The sequence below is a fragment of the Kogia breviceps genome, chromosome 12, assembly GCF_026419965.1.
Source record: "Kogia breviceps isolate mKogBre1 chromosome 12, mKogBre1 haplotype 1, whole genome shotgun sequence".
Taxonomy (NCBI): Eukaryota; Metazoa; Chordata; class Mammalia; order Artiodactyla; family Physeteridae; genus Kogia; species Kogia breviceps.
The window spans coordinates 6114953-6131740 of NC_081321.1; the positions used below are offsets into that span (position 1 = coordinate 6114953).

A 16788-nucleotide genomic window follows, 5' to 3' on the forward strand; every position below is an offset into this window, starting at 1 on the left:
CATACCACAAAACAAACAAACAAACAAAAAAACAAAACTAAAAACAGAACTACCATATGACCAAGCTATCCCACTACTGGGCATATACCCTGAGAAAACCATAATTCAAACAAACACATGCACCCCAATGTTCACTGCAGCACTATTTACAATAGCCAGGTCATGGAAGCAACCTAAATGCCCATCGACAGAGGAATGGATAAAGAAGATGTGGTACATATACACAGTGGAATATTACTCAGACATAAAAAGGAAGGAAACTGGGTCATTTGTAGAGACGCGGATGGACCTAGAGACGGTCGTACAGAGTGAAGTAAGTCAGAAAGAGAAAAATATCGTATATTAACGCATATATGTGGAACCTAGAAAAATGGTACAGATGAACCTATTTGCAAAGCGGAAACAGAGACACTGACATAGAGAACAAATGTATGGACACAAGGGAATCTGGGATGAATTGGGAGATTGGGATTGAAATATATACACTTGATATTATGTAAAAAGATAACTAGTGAGAACCTACTGTATAGCACAGGGAACTCTACTTAGTACTCTGTGGTGACTTAAATGGGAAGGAAATCCAAAAAAGAGGGCATATATGTATACGTAGAACTGATTCACTTTGCTGTACAGCAGAAACTAACACAACATTGTAAAGCAACTATACTCTGATAAAAGAAATCATTTAAAATCACTTGCTTTAATATACAGAAACACATAAGACACAAAGAAAGCCAAGGAAGCTCTCAGTCCCAGAGCTGGTAGTGTAGGGGGAGTTGGAGAAAACGAGCCTTTCCAGTCTCCCAGGGAAAGAAGGGGTGAGAGGACACAGAATATCACTAGGCCCCTGGTGAGTCCCAGTGCTGGGGCCGTGCATGCCCTAGTTCTCTACCAAAGGAAAGTGTTGATTTTCCTTGTCGTGGCCCTGGCCTTGCTCCCATGCTCGTCCTCCAGTTTTCAGAAGTCGTCCAGTTCCCAGAACAGCCCCTTCCTTTAGTTCCCTAACATTTTCACTCAGGGGAGAAGGCCACTTTCCCTGCAAAAGGCAGTGGGTAAGGTGAGGGAGGGCGGGAGGTTGTTCAGGGGAAAGAAGATCGGGGAAAAGGGCTCCCATCTTTATGGTGGATTTCCTAGTAATAGCTTTCACCCTCTCCCTTTACCTGTCGTGGGGTCAGAGTCCCGGGGGAGTTGTCGTCCTGCAGGACGGTGAGAGGGGATCTCCCTAGCACCTTGCTGTGTGGTTTCCATCTGCTGCACTTAGAACCTAGGGTTGGTAAGGAGTTAAAACAAGGAGCCAAGATTAGGGGGTTTACAGTTTATTTCTCCTCCATCCATTCATGGACATTATCCCAGAGTGTTCTCCCAATTTCTCTACCCCATACCTTGCCCTTAGATTCTGTACCTGAAGACCGAGGAGTCTCGGGGTCTCTCAACGGCTTGTCTGAGTCCTGGCTGGCCATAGGGGTTTCTGAGGCATGTCCTATTTCCTCCTTGGAAAACACCTGCCTGGAGGGGAGCTCAGTCTGGCTCCAAGGTGGCATCTGATCCTCAAGGGAAAACCGGGTGCCCAGAGGCAAGTCCAGTTGAGAAGATGAAGGTGTCTCTAGGGGCAGAACAGGCTCTGGGGGAAGACTTAATGTGGGGTCTTCGGTCTCAAATACGTCACTCAGCTGTTTCACCAGTGGGCTTGGGGGCTCTATGGGGGGGAGAAGTGAAGTGAGATAGTGACCCTCTGTTACAAATCATTCAGCAAGGAGGAAAAGATACATGAGCCTTAGGGGTCATGCCCTGGTGGGTGAGGGACTGGGAAGAGAGAAGTTGGTGAGAGGGAGCAAAGTGTTGAGAAAAGAGTGACATGGGTTCAAAGCAGGAGGATGGAGGCCCCTTCTGATAATGCTGTCACCCAAGGATGCTAGGTGACAGCATTACCAGAATTCCCTGGGCCCAGCACTTACCTCCGCTGGTCTTCATAGGTGTCCGTGCAATACCAAGGGTAGGAGAGCGGGGATCTGAGTCCTGGGACTGCTTAGGGCCCCCCAGCTGCTCCCCTGCTGGCAGGTTTGGCTGAGGAGAGCTCTCTACCTGTCAGGACCAAAGACTAGAACAAGTCTGGGCCCTCGCTCTTCCCCCGCCCCAGGTCTCTAGCCTCAGGTCCACACTCCAGACGGGAATTGCCAAGGCCCTCAGACACTCAGCCTACTTCACCGGGATTGAGAATGTGGAAAATAAGGCGGGTGGTGGTGGCGGGGAGTGAGCTCTCTCAGAATCAGGTTAGGCAGAGGCCCCCAAATTCAGACAGTTTCGCTGCCTCCCCCACCCCGATCCTGAGTACCTGGATGGGAGTGCGCAGGATGCCGGCGCTAGGGGAACGGGGGTCCGCCACTCGAGCCAGAAGCTTGTTGTGAGGCGGAGGCCGCGCTGGAGTGACTGGGACGCTCTTGGCTGAGCCCATCTCAACCAGAAGAAATAGGATGGGGCAGGGCCCGGCCCGGGCGAGGAAGGGATGCCTGTGTGAAGTGACTCAGGTCTCAGTCCTTACCGCGACCACGTTCGCCCTCTGACTCCAGACCACCCGAACTTCCCCAGTTCCCCGCTAAGGAAGCGCCTGGCCGCCGGGCCAGAGGTCTCAGAGAGGATAATGACTGATACAGATGACAAGGCAGCTCCTTCCGGGCCTCCTGGGCCCTCTAACTTATTCACTAATTTATTCAAATCATTTACCGCGCCCCAGTTCCAGCTTTGGGTGCAAAACAGCTCGATCCTCAACTCCCGAAGCTAAGTTTCAAACTTCCCGCCACGCCCCTGCCCTGACCCTATTGGCTGAGTTACCCTGTTCCCTATAGGCCTGCTATGTGAGACCCGCCTCCAGTGCAGGAAGCCACTGGGCTGGGAGGACGTCTATCATGGGGACATTGGGGCCAATGGACGACGGCTTGACTTGCCGGGGTGACGCCCCCTCGATAGGGGGACTTTGTTCAGTATAGGGCTGCGAGCTGTCTGCCGTAAGACTTTGCAGAATGCCCATTTTCGCTTTTGAGACCTTCAGTTTCGAAATCAAATGATTTTATTAAAAATAGAATCATGAATTATTATGCTATTATGTACATATCCAGCTGGAGACGGAGTTATGAAGATTTTTCTGAGGCCAAGGAGATCGTAATCCTTATTGGTCGACAGAGCTCGCAATCACTCGACACTAACTCTCAAACCCCGCCTCATTGGACAGCCCCTTTTCAAATATCAATACTACAACTGCCCTTCTATTTTCCCATTGGACAGGTCCCCAGGAAAGTTTCTGGGATTGACTGGTTTAAACCACCGTCAGTTTCTGCTCTTCATTAGACAGCACGCTAATGGATTGTAGGGTCCCGGAGTCCCAGCAGCCAAAACTCCGGGGCCCACCTCACTGCTCTACATGCGCTCTGCCCTGGAGGAGTGGGATTGGCTCTTCCGAGCATCGATTGCATTAGAAGCGCTTTTCATTGGCGATAGTCAAGAGCCGGGCAGAGGGCGGAGCACTAGCGGGCAGGCTCAGCCCAACTGCCATTCTCGCGCGTCTTTCCTTCAGCGCATGCACCTAACGGGTGGCGCTCATTGGACTAAAGGGTAGGGGGTGGGGGACTAGAAGCGGTGGGAGCCGCTGTGTGTGGAGGAGCTGCTGCCGGTGTCATGGCGGAGCTGAGTGAGGAGGCGCTGCTGTCAGTATTACCGACTATCCGGGTCCCCAAGGCTGGAGACCGGGTCCACAAAGACGAGTGCGCCTTCTCCTTCGACACGCCGGTAAGCCCATTCCCCACGGCCGCAGCGAGCACGACTTCCTTCCATCTCCCTGGTCATTCCGCCGGGGCCTGCAAGTCTTGGGCCACCGCCTCCCTGCGGTGCACCATGGGACTTGTAGTCTCCCACGCTACCCCTGCCGTTGCTTCGAATTCGCGGGAGCTGTCGTGTGACTACCGCCCCCGGAAGCCACCGCGCCCGCCTCACCCGCACCCGGTCTCGTGGAGCGCTGTGGGGATTGTAGTGGCTCACTCCCCTCGTTACCGTTCTAAGCCAGAGGCGCAACCCGGTTGCCGGACTACATCTCCCATGTGGACCCCCTACGAAAGCCTGGGAGTTGGCCTTGCCTATCGCGCATGGCTCTCCGGGTTTTGTAGTCTCGTGTGGGAGGGATGGTGTGACTCGCCTCCACCCCCACCACACACAGGTCTGGGCCCGGGTTGGGGTAGGAGGGTGGGGGCTGCAGTTCCCAGGCTCCTAGTAGTCTGGAAGTGGCCTTGAAGAAACCCGGTTCTGCAAAAGGCAGAGTTAGAGAGCCTCCACCCATGGTTAATATAGACAGGGGCCGGGGAGGTGGGTCATTGGTCATAATTCTCCTTTGAGGTGAATTATGGCCGCAGCCCTCTCTCTTTCTCCCGCCCATCACAGTCAGCAGAGGGAACCCTTTTGAAAGTATTCCCAGAGAGGTGGTTTCTTTCGTGGCGGGTACTAAGGCCCCTTTCCCATCCCGCTCCCACTCTTGACTAGTTAGGCAAAGCCGCCACCCACACCGTGCTTCACGTTTTGCAGGCTCCACCCGGTACCTCCCTCCCTTGCTGCAGTTCTGCCTTCCTGTGACACCCTCAGGCAGACACAAGCCTCCTGCTAGGCCAGAGCCTGAACTGAGAGGGCAGCATCCTGGCTGGGATCCGCCCCCCTCACCACCCCTCCCTCAAGCCGCTTCTGGGCCCTGCCCAAGGGTGTTCAGCCAGACCAGCTCATGGCCGGGAAAACTGCAAGTCAGTGGAAAGGCTTCATTAATGCATCGCCAGTACTGAGGATAGCAGCGTGATCTGAGGCCCAGTTCAGGATCATCACTGTGATTTGTAGGTTGCTTGGTTTGCTAGGCTTTGATCTGGGCCCCAGGCAATGTGCTGCTTCTCTGAAGTCTGGCTTTGGCAGAGCTAAAAGAGGACGGCTGCTCAGAGCAGAGCTCCAGGGTTCCCAATCTTTGGTGGAATCAGCGTCTTCTATTTGCAACATAGAAGTTTAATCACTGCAGAGCTCCCACAGGCCTCCCAGTTTTATCAAGTGCATGCATTGGTGAAGCACTGTTTTTCTCAGGAGGGAAAGGTTTTTTTCCTTAATTATCAACAGATGGTAGAAGTCTCCCTTCTTTCAACTACCTACAGTGGCTCCTTCTCTACACCCCTGTCCCTCTCCTTAGTAATGGTTTGAATAATCCAAAAGGGGTTCTTGTAATCTCATTACACTTTCCTTCTCTCACCCCAAGTCAGGAGCTCTCTATTGGTTGGCTTTGCTAACCAACTTCTGGCATATTTGATTATCTTCAAATTGGGTTCATGGTAGAAAGAGCTTATTTGACCTCCGTGATGAGAAATGCTCTATTTGTTCATGAATGTTATAACCCACACTGTTCTAGGGAGTGGTACAGAGCAATCTATGGGACTGAGAACTGTGGTGCGGTGCCCTATTTTTAACTCACAGCAGAGAATTTTTCAAGGCCACTGAGGCTTTAATTCCAGGAAGAAGATGCCTGTCGTTGCTTGGATCTGAGGGAAGACTGTGTTGTCCAATTTCCTCCTCCTCCTCCTTCTCCCTCACTCTCTCCACAAGGGCAAGGGGGGACTTGCTCAGTCTGGGGAAAGCCCGTCTTCTCTCCTCAGCTGTGATTTACAGTGGACACTTGTCTTTCCCTGTTTTCTTCCTGGGTTATATGTGTTCTTGTCTCAGAAGGTGTTGATAGATGGTTCTAGAAAGGGGATGGCTGTGAGGTTGGAGGTTGACGGGACTTCAGTGGGGATTTGGTTACTGGTCGGGGGCGGGAGGGGGGAAGCATCAGGGCGGTGACTGGAGAAATGCTGGCCTTCATGTCCTTGCCGGACTGGGTCCCAGTTCAGCTGTGAGCCCCAAGCAAGGCATTGTTCTCCTGGAGCCAGGCCTCAGCAGGCAAGGAGGGAGGAGACCCGTGTGGACCAGGGATCGACTGCCTGGTAGAGTGAGGGAAGGGAAAGGTCTGGCCTTGCCGGCAAGCTCGGGCTTAGGTGTCTTGTTCAGGTGCTGGCATCTGTGCTCTTCCGGTCTGGAAGGTTTGCTGAATCTTGGAGCTCGGGTGCGGTTGGTCATGGTGTCCCTAGGTTGGGTTCAGTGTCTGACATGGAGGTCTTTCCAAGTCTATGGTAGCTGATCCCCATTCACTCTCTGGATCTCTAGGCTCCAGGAAGGAGGTAAAGGGAGTTCTCTGCAGTAGACCAAAGGGCTCCAGAGAAGGAGCAAGAAGGAAGAGGAGTGGTGACTGATAGGTGTCGCTCAGCCCCGGTGTCCCTGTGGGTTGTTATTAAAGTCACAGGAGGATGGGGAGACTCTTAGCCAGGTGCCAGGTCCTAAAAGTCTAAGTGACTCGCCAAAAGCCACGCGGTGTTTGAGGACAGATCTTCCTTCTGGAAACCAGCAGTTTCTGACCCCGGGTCTTGGTTTCCCCTGGCCAGGCTTCATCCTGCCTGTGTCCCCTCCCTTGCCTCTTGTCCTGCAGGAGTCTGAGGGTGGCCTCTACATCTGCATGAACACATTCCTGGGTTTTGGGAAACAGTATGTGGAGAGACATTTCAACAAGACGGGCCAGCGAGTCTACCTGCACCTCCGGCGGACCCGGCGCCCGGTAGGCAAGGCCGGAGGACATTCGGGCACATCCCGCTGGGCCCCCCCCGTATTGAATCTGTCTGTTCCATCCTGACCTCCCACAGCCCTCAGTTTCCCCCTCACCCATGTCCGTTGGTGTCATCCAAGCCCAGCGCGCGTGCTTTTTAGCTCCTTTCTCTTCCGGGATTAGCCCGCTCCGTCCTGTCCAGCCCCCTCGCTTGTACCTTCCTGGCTGCTCGTGGCCGACGCGGCCCTTCCTGCCTCGTTGCAGAAAGAGGAGGACACAACTGCAGGCACTGGAGACCCTCCCCGCAAGAAGCCCACCCGTCTGGCTATCGGTGAGCATCAGTGCCGTCCTGCTCTCCTCCCTGAGCTGGCCAGTCCTGCTCTCAGAGGTGCTAGGAGAGCCCCCGCAGGATGGGCCTGATCCGTGTGGCCCTGGAGCTCTGGAGGGGACCAGGTGAAGTGCTGTGTCAGAGGAGGGGCGTTGACCGGTGGGGGTGGTCCTACTCCCCCTCTTCTTCCCTGTCTTCCCAGGTGTCGAAGGCGGGTTTGACCTCAGCGAGGAGAAATACGAATACGATGAGGATGTAAAAATCGTCATTTTGCCGGATTACCTGGAGATAGCCCGGGATGGGTTGGGGGGACTGCCTGACATTGTCAGAGATCGGGTATGAATCCCTTCCTGCCCGACCGAAGATTCTAGGGCAGGCGGGGCCAGAGCAGTGACGTCGTGGGCAAGGCCCGAGAAAGCTGAAGACCGCGGGGCTAGAGGGGCAGGTGGGGCTGTGGGCTGGGTCCTGTCTCTCACCCTCTGCTTCCCCCAGGTGACCAGTGCGGTGGAGGCCCTACTGTCGGCCGACTCAGCCTCCCGCAAGCAGGAGGTGCAGGCCTGGGATGGGGAAGTACGGCAGGTGTCTAAGCATGCCTTCAACCTCAAGCAGCTGGACAGCCCTGCTCGAATCCCTCCCTGGTGAGGCCTGGCCCCTCCACCTCGGGGTGCAACCCCCAGAGCTGGGGCAGAGAGGCCACCCTCCTGGGGCTCTGGTGGGAGAGAGGGTCGGGAGCAGGATAGGAGGGGGACTTGGGGAAGCTTCGCTACGTGAGGGGACCTCCAGAGGGGAGGAGAAGAGAGAGGTCTTGGACCAGCGGGGGACCCAGCACCCCCACAAAGCCCTGACCCATCTTTCGGCTGATTTTCTTCCCCCGGGGTTAGTGGCTGGAAGTGCTCCAAGTGCGACATGAGGGAGAACCTGTGGCTCAACCTGACCGACGGCTCCATCCTGTGTGGCCGGCGCTACTTCGACGGCAGCGGGGGCAACAACCACGCCGTGGAACACTACAGGGAGACGGGCTACCCGCTAGCCGTCAAGCTGGGCACCATCACGCCCGACGGAGCTGGTACCGCCCCCCCACCGCCCGCCGGCCGCCTCCGCGCGGGAATCGCCGCCTCCTAACCGTTAGCTCGTTTTCACGTGACACGAACAGGACGCGAGTTTGTTCTCTTGATGAGCGATGAAAATATGGCAGTAAAACTGCATTTTCAGTTAACCCCCCCCCCCCTTCCTGGTGCTTAACCGTCGTTATCTTTTAGTGAGTATTCTTTCAAACCCATCTCACTCTAGAACCTTACCTACAGGGTGGAGACACAATGAGTTCCAGCCCTGATCCTGCTTCACCCCATCTTCCCGGACAGCCAGTCCCAGAAGGGCTTACGGCCCCACTGATGCTCGAGGGCGCCAAGAGCGTTACCCTCACGGCTCGTCCTTGGGTCCCACCAAGAGGCCTCTCGGGCAGGGGGTGGGGTTGGTGGTCAGGCTGGGCCTGAGCCGCCCCCTCTGACTCTGCTGCTGCCTCCTATGCTAGACGTGTACTCATACGACGAGGATGACATGGTCCTGGACCCCAGCCTGGCCGAGCACCTGTCCCACTTCGGTATCGACATGCTGAAGATGCAGAAGGTGAGAGCCCTTCAGCTTCTGGGAGCATTTCGTCGTCCGTTGGCTACTCCTGAGCTCCTGCTGTGTGCTGGTCACTGCACACGAGACAGGGTGGTCCTCGCCCTCCTAGGCTTACGTTCCAGATAAGAGGCGGGCATTGGTCAGACGCTCACGCAGGTACGGGAGGGACTGCAGACGGTGGAGGGTGTGCAGGAGTTCCCAGGGGGTGGAGGAAATGGCGCTGAGGAAGCGATGCTTGGGTGATCTGAGGGGGAGAAGGGGTGGCTTCAGCATGGATGAACGCTTCAGCTCGGGGCAGCTGAGTTCGTTTCATCCCCTCACTTGGGCAGAGGCCTGCTGCCTAACGGGCCCTTGGGACAGTTGCCTGTGGCCTTCCGGAACTTGCACTGGAGGATACCCAGGGGGCCCCCCGTGTCAGAGCCCATAATTCAGCACATTCCAGGCTCCAGCGGGCTCTCGTCCTAGACCAAGTGAGAGAACAGAAAAGACGCAGGGCTGGGGCTTCCCTGGTGGCGCAGTGGTTGAGAATCTGCCTGCCGATGCAGGGGACGCGGGTTCGAGCCCTGGTCCGGGAAGATCCCACGTGCCGCGGAGCAACTAGGCCCGTGAGCCACAACTACCGAGCCTGCGCGTCCGGAGCCTGTGCTCCGCAACAAGAGAGGCCGCGATAGTGAGAGGCCCGCGCGCCGCGATGAAGAGTGGCCCCCGCTTGCCACAAATAGAGAAAGCCCTCGCACAGAAACGAAGACCCAACGCAGCCAAAAATAAATAAATAAATAATAATTTAAAAAAAAAAAAAAAAAGACGCAGGGCTGCGTCCCTTAGCCTGAGGTGCCCCTTCCCGTGCAGACGGACAAGACGATGACGGAGTTGGAGATAGACATGAACCAGCGCATCGGCGAGTGGGAGCTGATCCAGGAGTCGGGGGTGCCGCTCAAGCCCCTGTTCGGGCCCGGCTACACAGGCATCCGCAACCTGGGCAACAGCTGCTACCTCAACTCGGTGGTCCAGGTGCTCTTCAGCATCCCCGACTTCCAGAGGAAGTGAGTGCTGCCCTCTCCCCGAGGCCGGCCCCTGGGCTCTGCACCTCTCATACCCTCTCCTCCCCTGGCGGCCAGCCTCCAGGCACCCTCCTTTGACTGCCCTCAGGACCTCTGTTCTAGCTCAGTCTTAGTTCCTGGTACACTGCGAGGGGAGCAGGTTCTAGGGCTGTATCACCATCAACCCGGCCACACACAAACCCACTGGTGGGGCCAGATGCCCAACCCCAGGGCCCCCCGAGGCCTCCTGACTGACTCAAGGGCGAGCACGTGGTCTTTATTTTAGGCCAGTGACATCAGGTGAGCACCTGACAGGTACATGGAGCATTTGGGGACAGGGGAGGGCTAGGGACGTGACGATAGAAGAAAGGCAGGTTCTCAGCATAAGTGAGTTTACTGTCTAATTGGGAAGGCCTGGTACACACGTGAAAACTTAGAACATATTTACACGTTCTTTTCAAAGAATATGAACCGTATTTATCCTTTTCCTGGGCTGTCTTCTCCCTTCCCCCGACTCTCTCTCAGGGAGGGGGCTGGAGTGCCCTGCATGCTGACCGAGTTGGAAATGGGAGGGAGGGCAGGTTGCTGGAAAGAAGTGGACCCCAAGGGTCAACTGCATGCCTCCCCGCTCTGGAGGGAACCTGTTCCCTGAGCTAGTAGATAATTACTCCCTTCCCTTTTCCTCTGGGCCTGGGCCAAAGCCCCTCCAACGATCCTTCCCTTTGCTCTCAGATATGTGGATAAGCTGGAGAAGATCTTCCAGAACGCCCCGACGGACCCTACCCAGGATTTCAGCACCCAGGTGTATGTAGCCAGTCCTGTGTGCCTTCTTGCTCCTCCATGACCCCCTGGAGTGGACAGCAGTTTAGCCCCTGGCCAGCTAGAGGCTTTCAGATGACTGCCTTCCGGGCATGCTGTCTGCCTTGAGTGGGGTTCCCATGGCATCTAAGGTTTTTCACATTTTAGAGAGTTGTGTAAGGGGGCTTTGAGCAGGGGTCGAGTTGGGGAGGGTTGGTGTCAGACGGAAGCTGAGTGGTTCTCTTGGATGTTAACGCAGGGCCAAGCTGGGCCACGGCCTTCTCTCGGGAGAGTATTCCAAGCCAGCACCAGAGCCGGGCGATGGGGAGCAGGTGCCGGAACAGAAGGTGAGTCTGGGCCTCCGTCCCTTTCAGGCTCTGGAATTGTGGGGAGACTGAGATCCGGGAGGTGTCTAAAGAAGGCCACTTGGTGGCCTCTTGGGCCCCAGCTGAACCGCCGCCCTGGCTCTGCCTAGGAAGTCCAAGATGGCATCGCCCCTCGAATGTTCAAGGCCCTCATTGGCAAGGGTCACCCCGAGTTCTCCACCAACCGGCAGCAGGATGCCCAAGAGTTCTTCCTTCACCTTATCAACATGGTGGAGGTGAGGGCGGGGAAGGTGGCAAGGGAGGGCGCTCTTCACACTCCTCCTGGCTGCCTGCGATTCAGTTCCCTCCCTTCCCCTTGCTGCCCATTCTTTCCTGCCAGCCCTAACCCACTCCCACCCCGGGCCCCCACAGCCTTCGCGCCCTGAGCTTTCCCTGCGAGGGGCAGCTGCACCTGAGGGGAGCAGCAAAGGCGTGACCCTTACAGTCGCTGGGCTTGCAGCCTAACGAAGGATGCACCCAAAGAAAACGATAGGCAGACACGTAGCACTTAGAAAGTACGGGCACTTTCCCACGCAGTCCCACCGAGCCCGGATGGGCCAGCACTGGCGGGGTTGATCAGGGAAGGCCTCTGCTCCGCTCTGGCACCCCCGCACCTCTTCGTGGCCGTCTCTCTCCCTGACCCCCCAGTGACTCTTTTAGGCTCCCATCCCGGGGCCTGGCTGCCCAGACCTCCCCACCCTGCGTCTTCCCCATAGAGGAATTGCCGGAGCTCGGAAAATCCTAATGAAGTGTTCCGCTTCCTGGTGGAAGAAAAGATCAAGTGCCTGGCAACAGAGAAGGTGAAGTACACCCAGCGCGTGGACTACATCATGCAGCTGCCTGTGCCCATGGACGCGGCCCTGAACAAAGGTGGGCACTCTGCTCTCCCAGCGGGGCCTGGAGGCGGAGGCGGAGGCCCGGGAGCAGTGCTTGGGTGCCTTACGGAAGCAGAGCCCACGGTCCGCCCTGCTCCCCAGCCAGAGGGCTGAGGCGGGGCTGTTGGGGGCAGGTGGGATTAACCTTGCCTGCAGCTGGTCAGCAGAGCTGTGCTGAGAAAGAGGCAAGATCACAGACGGACGTGTGTCCGGTAGGTTTGGGGAGGTGGAGGAGCTGAGGTGGTCGTGGACGCAGAGCCAGTAGGGAGAGGCTAAGGGGGGAAAGAGGCAGCCCGTTCTGAAGGATCCCCCCCACCGATTCTGTCACCAGAGGAGCTCCTGGAGTATGAGGAAAAGAAGCGGCAAGCCGAAGAGGAGAAGCTGCCACTGCCAGAGCTGGTTCGGGCTCAGGTGCCCTTCAGCTCCTGCCTGGAGGCCTACGGGGCCCCCGAACAGGTGGATGACTTCTGGAGCACGGCCCTGCAGGCCAAATCGGTAGCCGTCAAGTAAGTCCTGTGGGTCCGGGCCCGCGTCAGGGTAAACCCAAAGATGCTGTCAGCCTCTCTTGCACCCTCGAGTCCCTTCGGGGTCAGAATCTCAGACTTGTATCAGTGGAGGCTGGTACCCTGGTCCAAGAGGCCCTAGCAGGAGTGGACTCGGATAATTGCAACACGTGACCTTGACCCGCCCCTACCAGTCCCTCGTCTCTCTTGGGATGGGATCCGTTTCCAGGGCAGCCTCTCTCCGCTCACTTCCCCGATCCTGGCAAAGCACAGGCACTTCGTAACAGTCGTGGACAGAATTGAAACTTACAGTGTACGATCTTACCTTTTTGCTAACCCATCACGGGCGTGAACCTGAGGTGCGAAAGGGTCTTTGGTCTCCGGGATTTCAGCCATCTGCCCCTTTGCTGCTCCTGCCTGTGAGGCGCCCCGCCCCCCACCCCCCCCTCACTTCCCTGGCTTCTGCTTCTCCTTGTCTGTAGATGCTCTTGATGCCTGGCCAGGGCGAGAAAAGAATACGGAGTGTCTTCTGGGCTGTTAGGTCTTCTATCCATGACAGGCTGAACCCAGGGTGGGGCTTTCAGGAGAGGTTCTCTGGGTACCAGGACTTTCTCTCTTCCCTAGGACCACACGGTTTGCCTCATTCCCTGACTACCTGGTCATCCAGATCAAGAAGTTCACCTTCGGCTTAGACTGGGTGCCCAAGAAACTGGGTATGGTGTCTGGGACGAGCGAGGGAGGTAAAGCAGAAGGTGCTAGAGAAAGAAGGGGCCTTAACACATAAACTGGTGCTTCTCCAGCTTCCCTCTGAAAGGGGAATCATTACCTTAGGTGTTTCAAAACGTGTCTAGTTTGAGAAACGCTGACTAAAAATATTAAGACTTCTTTGATTTTTTACTTTTTTCACTACATTTTTAAATTGAAGTATGGTTGATTTACAACGTTGTGTTAATTACTGCTGTACAGCAAAGTGATTCAGTTATATATATATACACATTCCTTTGTTTTTAATATTCTTTTCCATTATGGTATGTCACAAGACATTGAATACAGTTTGCTGTGCAGTGCGGTAGGATCTCGTTGTCTAAGACTTCTTCCATTTTACAGTTATGACTTAAAACCAGAAGTCATCTTCATAGTTTTATATAATTGGTAAGATGCTTTCATTTTGATAATCTTGAAACAGTTTTTCACGGGCCTTACAGGCCCCTGACGACTTTGCGAACTGCAGAATTAACTTCATTTCCCAGATAAGTGGAGCCCCACGGAAGTGTAGACTCATTCTGTGGCACAGTCAGAGGCCCCTTCCTGGCTCGCGGCTCGTTGGTGGTAGATCCAGGACTGGAATCCTGGCCTCCCGAACCCCGGCCCGTGATGATTTTTATTACACTGAGACCCCTGCAACGGGTCCTGCTCTGGGCAGCGTCTCACTACAGAGCGGGATGGGGGTAGGGGCTTGAGATTCCCGGAGTGCCTATCCCCAGAGGGCCTCGGGGAGCTGCCGAGGTGACCTGTGTCCTGCCGTCCCACTTGCAGATGTATCCATCGAGATGCCGGAGGAGCTAGACATCTCCCAGCTGAGGGGCACAGGGCTGCAGCCTGGGGAGGAGGAGCTGCCCGACATCGCCCCGCCCCTGGTCACTCCGGATGAGCCCAAAGGTAGCCTTGGTTTCTATGGCAACGAAGACGAAGACTCCTTCTGCTCCCCTCACTTCTCCTCTCCGACATGTTAGTGACTCTTCTTCCTGCCTGTCTCTTTCCCTTGCTGATGGGGGTCTTCTCTGCCTGCCTCCCCTTGTCCCTGTCCATTGTGTTTCTTCTGTCCTCCCTTTCAAATTTCCTCTGCCCTCTTGATGGACGTGAGGACCAGTAGCGCGCCCCCAGCGCTCACACGCAGAGGTGTGTGGCTGCCTAATTGCCTCTGTCCTCGTTCCCCTCGAGTTGGGTAGGGGGCGGGGGCAGGTTATCATATCCCGGAAACGGCCTGTTCCGAGAGAATGGGCAAGGAAGGGGCTCCCTGGGGGGGGTCCTCTAGCCTCGGTCCTGTACCTTGAGGATACTGCTGGCCACACGTGATGTTGTGCTGTCATTTTAGTTCTGGAATAAGGTGCCAGGCCATGGAGGAAAAACACATGGGACGGGTGGCTGGGAGGGGGCTGGGGGTGGGCCCTGGGAGCGAGGGGGGAGCAGGGAGTGGCCCAAGAACTGAGGCCCCTGTGCCCGCGCTTCTCCGCCAACAGCGCCCATGTTGGATGAATCGGTCATCATCCAGCTGGTGGAGATGGGCTTCCCGATGGACGCCTGCCGCAAGGCCGTCTACTACACGGGCAACAGTGGGGCCGAGGCCGCCATGAACTGGGTCATGTCGCACATGGATGATCCAGGTAAGCCGAGCTGGGGTGCTGGCGGGTGGCGAGCAGGCAGGGCCAGCACCCTCCCCCAAACACTTCAACCCCTTCACACCCGCAGACTTTGCAAACCCCCTCATCCTGCCTGGCTCCAGCGGGCCCGGCTCCACGAGCGCGGCAGCTGACCCCCCGCCAGAGGACTGTGTGGCCACCATCGTCTCCATGGGATTCTCCCGGGACCAGGCCCTGAAAGCCCTGCGGGCCACGGTATGGGCGCCCCCACATGAGGGCGGGACCTGTGGGGAGAAGCGGGTGGCGGCGAGGTTCCGTGCCTTGTGAGCAAGACCGAGGACGACCCGTGTGCTACGGCCAGTCTGGGGCTCTGCCCTTCAGTGGCTGTGATGAGGGAGCAGCGGCCTTCACTGGGGGCTTTCTTGACCCTGACTTCGCCGAAACATAAAAAGTAATGCTTCCCTCCTCTCCCAGAATAATAGTTTAGAACGGGCTGTGGACTGGATCTTCAGTCACATAGACGACCTGGACGCGGAAGCTGCCATGGACATCTCCGAGGGCCGCTCAGCTGCCGACTCCATCTCCGAGTCCATACCGGTGGGACCTAAAGTCCGGGACGGCCCTGGAAGTGAGTGTCCCGGGGAAACAGGACGGGCCTGGTAGAACCTAGCCAGTCGGCTTCCAGGTCCTCATCCCAAGGCAGCGCCGCTTCCCTCGGGCGGGGCACAGAGGTCAGAAGCCTCCTTCCACTTACGTGACTCCTGAAGGTGGGATCCTCGGGGGCTGATCCACACTCCCTGAAACCCCGTCCCGGGTGTGAGCTGCCGGATGCATCCGCCCTCACCGTCTCCTCCCCTCCCCCTCCCCGCCTAGAGTATCAGCTCTTCGCCTTCATCAGTCACATGGGCACCTCAACCATGTGTGGTCACTACGTCTGCCACGTCAAGAAGGAAGGCAGGTGAGGGGACGGCACGTGCCTTTTGGATGGGGCAGCGTTTCTGGGGAGGGGGCGGGGCCTCCGGGAAGTCCTCGAGTATTGGGGAGGGGCAATAAAGCACTGCCTGGTGGTGGCGCAGAGTCACCAGAAATTGACAGAAAGCCTGGCAGGGATGGGCAAACTAGGGCCCAAGGGCTGAATCCCGCCACTCGCTTTCATAAATAAAGTTTTTACAAGCACGGCCACACTTAACTCGTTGATGCATCGCCTGTGGCTCCTTTCACGCTGCAACAGGCAGGCTGAGTAGCTGTGTCAGACCGGATGGCCTGCGAAACCTGAAACGTTTCCTGTCCGGCCCTTGACAGACACAAAGTCGGTTGATCCCTACCTAAAAGGAATGGGTGCAGGTGGCTGTCAAGATACCGCAGGGTCTGAGACACCGAGTAGAGCAGGAATGAGCCTGTGAGATGAGGCTGTTCCCTTGAGACAGGTGGCAGCTGGACTGTAGGTTTGGGCAGCACCCAGGCAGGGAACGTTGGGAGCCTTTGCCCCAGAGTCACCAGGGTCAAGTCCAGGGGCCACGTCAGAGAGACTGAGTCGAGGATGCCCGGGTGGTTCATCCTTTTTCCCCCACCCCCTTCCCCAGGTGGGTGATCTACAATGACCAGAAAGTGTGTGCCTCTGAGAAGCCGCCCAAGGACCTGGGCTACATCTACTTCTACCAGAGAGTGGCCAGCTAAGAGCCTGCCCTGAGCCCTTACCTCTGAGGGCGGGGGACAGACCACCCAGCATGAGGGATGGGCGCCCCCCTGCTCTGTACCTTTTTTCTTTTCGTCCCCAGCAGCAGGGAAGAAGCTAGTGGCCATGGGAGAATGGCCAAGCGAAGCGGGGGGCGCTCGGGAGACTTTGGGGATAGAGCAGGAAGGGGACAGGAGGGGCCGGCTGCCTGTCTGGGAGGAGACTGTTGCTTTCCTGCCCTTGACCCCGTAGTGCTCTGCTTCTCTGTGATCCTGCCGGCCTGGCGTGGAGCGGCCTTGTTTGTGTGTGTGGTGTGGGTGTAGCTTCGTGCGGCCTCTTCCACGGGAGGGGGCTTCTGTGCCTGCCCTCCCCACTTTGTGTTTGCTCCCCGTGTGGTCGGGCAAGGAGGGACATAAGGGAAATGGGGACCCCCTCACCCTCCTGCCTCAGTCTTTTCCCCACCCCGTCTCTCCCCTGTCCTTCCCCGGAAAATGCCAAAATACAGGATGTGAATAAAAGTACAGTGGCTCAGTCGTGTCCTGTCTGATAACTTGGGGGAGACCAGTTTCTGAAAA

The 16788-nt window shown here is 56.7% G+C and overlaps 2 protein-coding genes across 3 annotated transcripts; one reads left to right on the forward strand and one right to left on the reverse strand.

Moving 5' to 3' along the window:
• Positions 1-687: 687 nt before the first annotated feature.
• On the reverse strand, positions 688-2522 carry CDCA3 (cell division cycle associated 3). Its single transcript, XM_059082599.2, has 5 exons — positions 2333-2522; positions 1956-2082; positions 1403-1696; positions 1161-1264; positions 688-1036 (listed from the first exon to the last, which is right to left on the reverse strand). The coding sequence occupies exons 1-5, from the start codon at positions 2450-2452 to the stop codon at positions 881-883; spliced, it is 801 nt and encodes a 266-aa protein (XP_058938582.1). The 5' UTR covers positions 2453-2522; the 3' UTR covers positions 688-880.
• A 713-nt stretch (positions 2523-3235) lies between these two features.
• Positions 3236-16744, forward strand: USP5 (ubiquitin specific peptidase 5). 2 transcript variants are annotated; one of them, XM_059082618.2, is made up of 20 exons: positions 3236-3780; positions 6530-6655; positions 6908-6974; positions 7174-7307; positions 7464-7609; positions 7853-8037; positions 8503-8597; positions 9447-9640; positions 10370-10441; positions 10695-10782; positions 10911-11036; positions 11517-11670; positions 12007-12181; positions 12803-12891; positions 13715-13837; positions 14419-14562; positions 14648-14793; positions 15013-15166; positions 15412-15496; positions 16122-16744. In XM_059082618.2, the coding sequence occupies exons 1-20, from the start codon at positions 3670-3672 to the stop codon at positions 16213-16215; spliced, it is 2508 nt and encodes an 835-aa protein (XP_058938601.1). In that variant the 5' UTR covers positions 3236-3669; the 3' UTR covers positions 16216-16744. The 2 variants fall into 2 exon arrangements, with proteins under 2 accessions (XP_058938601.1, XP_058938600.1); XM_059082617.2 differs by having other exon boundaries at positions 3340-3780; positions 13715-13906.
• The last annotated feature ends 44 nt before the right edge of the window (positions 16745-16788 follow it).

What these genes read in the sequence shown, in the direction of transcription:
- CDCA3 (XM_059082599.2), bottom strand. Translation starts at nt 2,452, where the DNA reads ATGGGCTCAGCCAAGAGCGTCCCAGTCACTCCAGCGCGGCCTCCGCCT. An exon ending in TCCTGCGCACTCCCATCCAG is followed by an intron (nt 2,083 to 2,332) that starts GTACTCAGGATC and finishes TGGTCCTGACAG; the next exon opens with GTAGAGAGCTCTCCTCAGCC. An exon ending in ACCTATGAAGACCAGCGGAG is followed by an intron (nt 1,697 to 1,955) that starts GTAAGTGCTGGG and finishes TCCCCCCCATAG; the next exon opens with AGCCCCCAAGCCCACTGGTG.
- USP5 (XM_059082617.2), top strand. Translation starts at nt 3,670, where the DNA reads ATGGCGGAGCTGAGTGAGGAGGCGCTGCTGTCAGTATTACCGACTATC. An exon ending in GCCAAATCGGTAGCCGTCAA is followed by an intron (nt 12,182 to 12,802) that starts GTAAGTCCTGTG and finishes TCTCTTCCCTAG; the next exon opens with GACCACACGGTTTGCCTCAT. An exon ending in TCACTTCTCCTCTCCGACAT is followed by an intron (nt 13,907 to 14,418) that starts GTTAGTGACTCT and finishes CTCCGCCAACAG; the next exon opens with CGCCCATGTTGGATGAATCG.